Source organism: Haliotis rufescens, unplaced genomic scaffold (assembly GCF_023055435.1).
Source record: "Haliotis rufescens isolate VD_foot unplaced genomic scaffold, xgHalRufe1.0.p SCAF_1, whole genome shotgun sequence".
In the NCBI taxonomy this organism is placed as follows: Eukaryota; Metazoa; Mollusca; class Gastropoda; order Lepetellida; family Haliotidae; genus Haliotis; species Haliotis rufescens.
Genome location: NW_025963779.1, coordinates 72941365 through 72950610, shown reverse-complemented (window position 1 = coordinate 72950610; position 9246 = coordinate 72941365). Strand labels below are relative to the sequence as shown.

Sequence of the window (9246 nt, the reverse complement as noted above, 5' to 3'; positions counted from 1 at the left end):
TGTACACGGTATGTATACAACTAATGAGTACAACCAAACACATTTTCGGGGTTTTACTCTTCTTATTGATTTTAGCGAGTTTACTCTTCCATAGTATTTCCCGTTATTCACATACACAAAAGTCAGTGTTTGCTCAGTAATCTCAAAGACGTGCAGTAGCATATCAACAAAGCGTAATATTGACAAAATAAACAAAGGTATACCCAAATTACTGTGGTTACACATTAACACCAAGCTATTACCGCTGTGTTGACGTTGAACGTCAAACCTGTACATACCGCTTGATCATTGGGTGGACGTTCCTATATCGTTTGTTGTCATAGTCTATTTACTGTAATGAAATGTTTAAAGAAAACATAGTATGTTTACACTGGTCCTGGCAGACTCGTACACAACACAGCGACGTTAGTCACTAACTTACATGTAATTGAACCACGATATCAGGACTCAATGGGGCCCGACACACCGCACGTGGAGGATGTTTTGACTTGACTCATGAGCTCGTTTAAAATGCAATGTCTATTCCTCAAAGAAGACATCTGTACATGTGCTGGATAATACGTCACTGGTTGCCATAGTTACAATAATCAAACTAAAATGGATGTTTCGATTTTAAAAAAAATCCTTTTTATTGGTCTTCTGTCAGTTTCAAGGATATATGCGGTAAGTACAAATTGATGTCACGATTCCTATCTTTTAGTTTTAATGTGACGACCCATTCGCCCTGTCATCTAACAGTTAATGCTTTGGATTCAGTTCCAAGTAAGGCGTATGCCCATTCGTCAGAATAACATGGACAGAGGAGGTATTCGGCCTTAGAAATATCCTGGAGATACACGTAGGAGTGCTATTAAGATGCCATACTAACAGATGATCTGTCAAACATGAGACTGAATCCATATGCTCATTTCACATTCGATGAAATTTCAAAGGTCTTCAGAAAATTCTGATAACCGTGTCTGTATTGTATCATACACAAGGCCCATTGGCCCTGCGACTAGATGTTACAGTAGTCGAGTTTAAAACAAACATTCTAGAATGTTGCCATGTATTCTAATATATCGCTGAATAACACCAATGATATAGTTCACCTTAGTAAGATTTTTTTTCTTTTTTTTGTAAACTGCCGGGCAAAAGAATAATACATCCATGTTTGTTGATGGCTTAAAATAAAAATAAAAAACAAGAAATGGTTACGACAGCGATTTACTTGAACGGGTGTCGAAGTTCTGTTTAGGACCTTAAGTGTGTGTTTCTGTGGCTGTTTTGACAGCGTTTGTTTTTTTATGGCCAAATCCAATTTACAAGTGTATACTTTCTTTTGTCCAGCAGCGTATTGTCATTTAGAGAAGATGTGATTATAACCTGATGTATTGAAACAAATCTGTACAACGCTCTCTTTTATGATGAATAAATTAATAAATTAAGGCAACGACGTCAGCACCCAATCCAGTCATCGACCCCTTCGTCGTGGTCAACCTCCACGAGGACACGCAGATCGAAACGCTGCTGACCACTGTCACCTGTACCGACAACGGCGTCGGATCAACAGGGACGTGCACCACCTGCAACATCGTCCGTGAGCAGCCATCAGGCGCGCCGTTCCGGTGCTGGAAGAAGTATACGTACTCAGGTTATTACATTTAGAAGTGTGTAATTTTAATTGCGTGAGTGAGTTTGGTGTAAAGCCGATTCAGTTGTACCACAGCGCTATGTAGGAACAAAGGTACTGACGCAGGTGGTGGTGCTTATTACTGTCGTTTATGCATGTTACTGACAAAGTAAGGATGGAAGTAAGGGGATCCTTGCACGAGAGGGATGCCAATTTTCAGAGTGATTTGCTGAACCTCAAACCACTAGGCAGTACATGCTTTATAAGCATGGTTCTGAAGAAAGGTTGTGAAAGATATAAAAAAGTGAGTTAGTATTTCAGCTACATCGCGGCGTGTCCACTTGATGTGGGAGGAAAGTGATGCAGGAAGTAGCCGTATACCACTTTGGCGAAACCTCGAAGTATAATCAAGGCGAACCGGGATCTGAACCCACGATTAGAGGTTTCCAGCAAGCCAAAGAGGCGCAACTCTGCACAGCGAATTGCAATACCATAGACCCCGGAGGCCCAGTGCCTCCCTTAAAATATAAAAAATAAATTTACGCGACCCTACTTAATCCTACGACTCAAATGACAAGTGTCATGTTTTTGAAAACAACAACATCGAAGCTTCTTTAATGTGGAAGTTACTGGATCTTGGAAATCGTCATGTTTTGTGGAAGGGCGTGGAATAAAAATCTCCATAATTAACGAAGATACTTCCAACACCTTTCGTAAGGAAAACAGGTGTCCGGATGGACGACTTCATTGTTTATTTTTTTTTTTCCTTTAATGTATTCAGAGTTCAACGTGTACTATGTAGCTGGGCAGGCCAACAGCGCCCTCAGCTATCGCAACATCGCCAAATCCTACTTCCTGGACATCCAGTGTGTGGCTGCAGATGGCAGCACGGACACTCAGACACTCGAGGTGGACATACAGCCCAACCAGGCACCCTTCATCACAGACTTCCCTGGAGGTGAGGAGACCCGCCATTATGCAAGGTCTCGATGTCCCCTTGACATGTTAAATATACTGTAGAAATTCTTGGCAGGTTGGATAAAGGTGGGTACATCCACTGTTAAAATGTCTAACATGCCGAATGGTGATGAACGGCCAGTCTTATCTCTGTCGGTCAGTGCAACAACTCGGTTTTCTCGTATCTCAACTAGATGCCAGGAACTCCGCCATGATATCTGAATTCCTACACAATGTCTCCCATGAAGATCCGGGTTAGAATAGGTCTTCAGCAACCCCAGCTTGTCGTAAGAGACGACTATGCTTGTCGCAAGAGGCGACTAACGGGATCGGGTGGTCAGGTTTGCTGGTTCGGTCATTCGAACCCAATTACGTAGATCGATGCTCATGATATCAGTCACTGGATTAACTGGTCGAGACTCGATTTTATACAGACGCCGTCATATAGCTGGGATGTTGCCGAGTGCGGCGTTAAACAATTAACAAACAAACCTACACAATGTCATGTTCCTAATCCAGAGAAGTGAAAAATACATATGCTCATGCGATGACGATTCATGTTCCTAGTGTCGAGAACTCTTGATGCAAGTATTACAGCAGTCGACACAACCATCTACACCCTGCTGGTTCGGGACAACGAGAGCGACCCGCTCACCTACACCATGTATACGGAGCCAACAGTGGACTACTTTCAGATCGATACAAGTGAGTGTGTTATACCTGTCAGAATAGGGGACGATGGGGTAGCCTTGTGGTTCAAGCGTTGGCTCTTCACGCAGAAAACCCGGATTTGATTCACAAATGGATGTAATGTGTGAAGCCAATTTTTGAGTGAGTGAGTGAGTGAGTTGGGTTTAACAGTATTCCAGTTATATCACGGCGTGTTTACCACTTCGGTGAAACCCACGAGTACGGGTATGGTGTTGACAAACCTAGAAACATAATCGGGGCGAACCGGGATTCGAACCCACAATCAGAGGTTTCTGGCGTGCCCAAGGGACGCAACTCTGCACAGCGAATCGCGGCGCCTTAGACGACTGGGCCACCCGTGCCCCCTCAATTTTTGATGTCCTCCGACGTGATATTGCTGGAATATTGCTAAAGTAATTGTATAACAATAGTGTCTCACTCTGAAAGCCAATGCATAATCTATCACATATCTACAGCTATGCCCTCAAGAGTCAATTATGAATAAATAATGTACAACAGATTTATTTTTAATAAACATGCTTGTATTCCAAATTCGAAGAATTGACAAGAAAATGTTGGTTCATCTCTTGCACTTTCTTACTGCATTTGTCACGCGTCGGGAAACTAATATCTATTTTGAAACCCTCAGGGTCTTGGTATTCGACGCATTGCTTTCTGAGGCGCTGATTCAGGGAATAATAGTTTTGTTTGAATAATATTGTACATTTTTCAGACACCGGGATTATCTCTACGGCCAAAGACTTAAAAACTGCCGTGGAGCCAGTCGTGGCTATCAAGGTCAACGTTACTGACGGAACCAACATCGTTGGACCATTCACCATCACCACCACCATCAACAGTGAGTTGTCTAACTGTGCAGGAGGATTATGTCCAGCTTATAGACCTCTTCCTTGCATTGGCTCTCTTTATGATGTACATCAATAAATCGGGTGAATACGCATGTTTTTGTGCTTTCCGTGGATAACACATTAGTGTATTACTGATTCGGTTTTTTTCAATGTCGATAATTATTATGTGTTTTCAGATTTGAACACAAGACCCTCCTTTACAAATCTCCCAACCAACATCACCATATACGAGACGGCTGCTAGTGGGGAACGACTCATACGGCTGACAACGACTGACCCAGACATCTATAATACCTTGACCCCTGTCTTCACAGTTAACCCGGGAACTGATCAGTACAAGTTCTCCTATGAGCAAGGGTGTACGCTTCATAATTTCACACATCTAGATAATTGATCAGCTTCAAATCAGTTGCAATATCTGTCGCCATAGTTCCTCCCACTCATGTTGTTTTTAATAAAATACCTGCGTTGCAGTTGAGCAAACATGTAACCACGCAAAGTGAGATCAACGCTAACGTTCGACTGTGTATAAATATAGTATGTATTCCCAGAAACCAATGACCCTCATTCTTTTCAGCGGGCTACCTCCGCCTGTCCACGACAGCTACTGGCCAGAACGTCCTCGACGCCGAGACCACCAGCTACTACAACATCTCCTTCCTCGTGAACGACGGCTACCTCGACTCTGTGGGACAGTACATCAACCTGTTTGTCCTCAATGTCAACGAACCGCCCCAATTCAACGAGGCAATTTTTTATTGCAATATTTATGAGTCACAGGTATGTAAACAATGTTAACATATAGGGAAACCTCGTTTATCCGGAGAGTGCTGTACCCATTGAAACACCGTTTCTTGATTAACTAATCATTGGTAAGGGTAATATTCAAGAATGCACGGCTTCTGGACTAAAGGGTCCGGATTAACGATGTTTGACTGTATATCAATTTCGATTGCTTAAGTCACTCTCCAAAAAGGTATGCATATTAAATTAGTTTCGTTAAAACTATTTGTAGAAGTATAGATGGATTAATTCCGGGGGAGTTAACTAAAAGGCTTATGGGTATATCAATCAATCTTTATTCATGGTACTTATGAGGTACTTTTAAGAACGCTTAGAATTTCAACCATCGGCGGATAGGAACCTGCAGCCACTTGTTTTGTAGTTCCCATGCTAGTACCTGTGCTACTGAGACTGTTGTCCTCACAAATGTCAGCTTTCCGAGTCAACTGTTCACCGAGCTTGTTTTATTTATACATTTTTATGTAAATATTGTTCCAAGTTAGTTGTTAGTTCTGGTGGTATATGTGTTATGCAGGTGCCTGTGAATCTATGAATATATATCATACACCGTATTTGACTTATTGCCCAATGATACGCATTATATGTAAACACTTTTAAGCTTTAAACATGTTTAAATTTTTAACATGTTTAAACCTAAACACGTTAAAATTTTCAACATGTTTATACGTGTTTAATTCTAAACATGTTTAAATGATGGGGATGTTGTGTCTAGTGGGGTTTAGGCTGTGATACGATCATTGCTTATTTCATGTGTTTAGACCCTACAAGCGTTAAGATAGAACACACCAAATATGTATTCGCATAGAATTTAAGCACTTTCCTTAATCTAGATCTAAACATGTTTTGTACGTGTTTACATTCTAAACACTTTTAAACAGTGAACAAAAAATGTTCTTAGTATCGACTGTCATAACATGGCTGCACTATAGCTCTGATGCTAAAACAATTCCGTTTTTGTTTCTGATGGGTGAGGCAACAATTCAGCTAACATCATCATTTTCTCTTCAGGTGTATGCATCTTTCTGTGACCTTGGCCTTACTGTTACTGACCCAGAGAGTGACACGATCACCGACATATTTCTTCTTTCCGGTAACAACAGTGAACGCTTCCGGTACGACGACGCGAACAAACGGTTTGGATTTAACACTGAGTACGACATCGATAACGGTGTCTACCCAAACACTGCTGTTTTGACCATCGCTGCAGTTGACTCCAATGCGGCAACAGGAACCTCTCAAGTTCAGGTCACGATCTTGGACCAAAACGACAACACTCCAACATTTGCCAATACGCTCAGCGCTTTCTCAATTTCTGAGGGTCTGGCACTTGGGTCCCTGGGGTCGATCACAGCTACAGACGGAGACTTGACATCCCCAAACAACGCAGTCACCTATTCACAAGTCGGGGGATCTTCGGCACTTCTTCCGTACGTGACAGTCCTCAGTTCAGGAGAGGTCAGATACACCAACACCTTTGATTCCTCGCTACACGGGACAACTTACTTTGCCCTGGTGGAGGCCAAGGATGGAGGAACTCCGCAAAGATCGTCTACGGGAACTGTCGCCGTTAGCTTCGTAACTACGACATCCACTACAACAACAACTACTACAACAACGACCGCAACCACAACTACAGCCACTACCACAACGACACAGGCACCAGGATATTTTGACGAACCCGCGAATGTCGCGATATTCACATGTTTTATGATTATTCTATTTATTGCATTGTTTATCGGTCTCTATTTTCTGTACAGGTGGTACACGACGGGTCACTGCTGCGGACAAAGCAGGTATGTGTGATGACAAAATAAATAACCCCATTACACTGAGTGAGTATGGTAACACGCCGCTTTTAGCGATATTACAGAAATACCACGGCGGCGTACACAAAAAATGGGAATCGAACCCGGTCCTTCGGCGTGGCGAGCGAACACTTTAACCACTAGGCTCCGCCACCGCCCCTCCCATTTACATCTAAATCAAATAATTAGATAATGTCCAATTAGGGTAGGAATCCCATGGATAGGCTAGGACAGTAGACCTCAACAACAGAACACGCGACATAAGGATGTTAAGAAATGCGTGGGTTTTAGCGCCGTGTTGGTCAGTGTGACAGTTATGTTCAGAGTGACAGCTGGAGCATGAGAGGAAATTCAAAAGGGACGCAGGTCGTGGACATATCCCACATTGGTATATGCAAACCGAGGTTTATAATCAAGTGAAATCGTGGATTCGCAGAAAATCACGGTGACGAAAAATGGCTATAGTTCCAATGACAATTGAGACCAACATGCATCGTTACTGATTCTATCGGTGACAAAATAATGTCCAGTTTTAACAGCTCCTATGTAAACAGCATCACATTGTTTAACACATCTACAGAAGAACGCTGTCTAAGATGAAGAAGTTTGTAATTAATATTGTCTAAACTGATAAACGTGTCACTGAGAAAATATTCCTTTTTCTGAATCATATGGAATTTGAATTGTGTTTTCAGTGTAAAAAGGAAACGAGTTGAACCTTATGATGAATATGGGTAGGTATAGTGATATTACAGTAAATACGTTTATAACGAACACGCTTATAACGAACTGACGGATATTACGAATTTAATTTTTGGTCCCTGCCATTTGCTGTATAGATGTTGTATATATGCTTATAACGAACTACGGTAATAACGAACTAAAATTGTTGGTCCCTTTGAGTTCGTTATAACCGTAGTTTACTGTATGTTTTGAAGGACACAAATAACGGAAATCCTCTACAAGGCTCTCTATAACACAACCCTTTTCATGATTGTATATTAAAAATGAGTTCAAATGTATCTTAAAGTGTCGATATATTTACGATGACATGATGATCGCGTAACATCGTTTCTATTTTTACCATTAAACAGGAACAAGCGAGATAGGGACCCGATATATGGTAAGATTGTATTGGCATCGCTCAACACATTTACTACAATAGCAGCTATGGTTTTGCGTGTATTTTGTTGTCATGTCGGATATGTGTGTGAGCGTGTCTGTTACAAAGAAGGTATAGCGTCTGTTACAGGACTGTACATATGTCTGTTACACGACTGTACATGTATGTACATTTGTCTGTTACACGACTGTACATATGTCTGTTAAACGATTGTAGATATGTCTGTTACACGACTATATATGTCTATTACACGGCTATATATGTATGTTACACGACTGTACATGTCTGTTACACGACTGAAGATATGTCTGTTACACGACTATATATGTCTGTTACACGACGGTACATATGTCTGTTACACGACTGTAGATATATCTGTTACACGACTGTACATGTCTGTTACATGACGGTACATATGTCTGTTACACGACTGTAGATATATCTGTTACACGACTGTACATGTCTGTTACATGACGGTCCATATGTCTGTTACACAACGGTAGATATGTCTGTTACATGACGGTACATATATCTGCTACACGACTGTATACATATCTGTTACACATATGTACATATGTCTGTTACAGACTATACATGTCTGTTACATGTCTGTGCATATGTCTGTTGCATGACCGTCCACATATAGTGCACGATGAAGATGTGTCTGTTATGACTATGTCTATCATAGTTATCAGTCATTTGTCCCCATTCAACTATTGCTGGCTACTTCATATGTTTATACTCCCCAGATGACGACGACTACTACGTCTATGACCGCCCCGCGTCAACTAGCTATGTGAAGATTGGCGGAGTCAACAACGTACGTGCTCTACCCTCTCCCAAACCGAGGTTCTGACCTATCGTAACGGACCCATTGCGACTCGCGATCGAAAATGCCGATCGCCTGAAACAACTTGTAGGTTTCATTGTAATCTGACAATAAATGAGAGTGTAATCCTTGTTATATGTGGATTCTATTGTGACTGGGGCTTGGTGATTGCAATATCTTCACGACAACAAAAGTAAACACCGTCAGTATTTCGATCCTGTACCAGGCCGACGGGCTAAAAAGCCACCACCGTGGTCTAGTGGATAGGTCGTCCGTCTGGAGAGGGGAAGGTCTGTAGTTCCATCCCCGGCCGCGTCTTACCAAATGGTGTTAATAGATGATATTTGTTACCTTGCCTGGTGCTCGGAATAGAGGAGATAAAACAAGGAATGGTCTGCTCGGAGTATGCTAATGATGTAAGGGAGGTAACTCTAAACCCGGAAGTATTTCTATACATAGAATGCAATGTTAACGTTGTTTGAATGGTTGTGCAAGTGTTGTGATGATGTCATCATAGTAATACCGTTGTGGTTTCAGTCATTGTTTTGATCTGAATA

The 9246-nt window shown here is 41.7% G+C and overlaps 1 protein-coding gene across 1 annotated transcript; it reads left to right on the top strand.

Annotated features, from left to right (window-relative positions):
* The first annotated feature begins 394 nt into the window (after positions 1–394).
* Positions 395–8824, top strand: LOC124139742 (protocadherin-9-like). Its single transcript, XM_046507052.2, has 11 exons — positions 395–663; positions 1429–1633; positions 2394–2570; positions 3137–3274; positions 3993–4118; positions 4305–4487; positions 4706–4908; positions 5941–6725; positions 7433–7471; positions 7832–7860; positions 8610–8824. The coding sequence occupies exons 1-11, from the start codon at positions 598–600 to the stop codon at positions 8714–8716; spliced, it is 2058 nt and encodes a 685-aa protein (XP_046363008.2). The 5' UTR covers positions 395–597; the 3' UTR covers positions 8717–8824.
* The last annotated feature ends 422 nt before the right edge of the window (positions 8825–9246 follow it).

Excerpts from the sequence above, each read along its gene's own strand:
- LOC124139742 (XM_046507052.2), top strand. The coding sequence starts at position 598 with ATGGATGTTTCGATTTTAAAAAAAATCCTTTTTATTGGTCTTCTGTCA. Across the intron at positions 4,488-4,705 it reads GTTCTCCTATGAGCAAGGGT|CGGGCTACCTCCGCCTGTCC; the intron begins GTACGCTTCATA and ends CATTCTTTTCAG. Across the intron at positions 7,472-7,831 it reads GAACCTTATGATGAATATGG|GAACAAGCGAGATAGGGACC; the intron begins GTAGGTATAGTG and ends ACCATTAAACAG.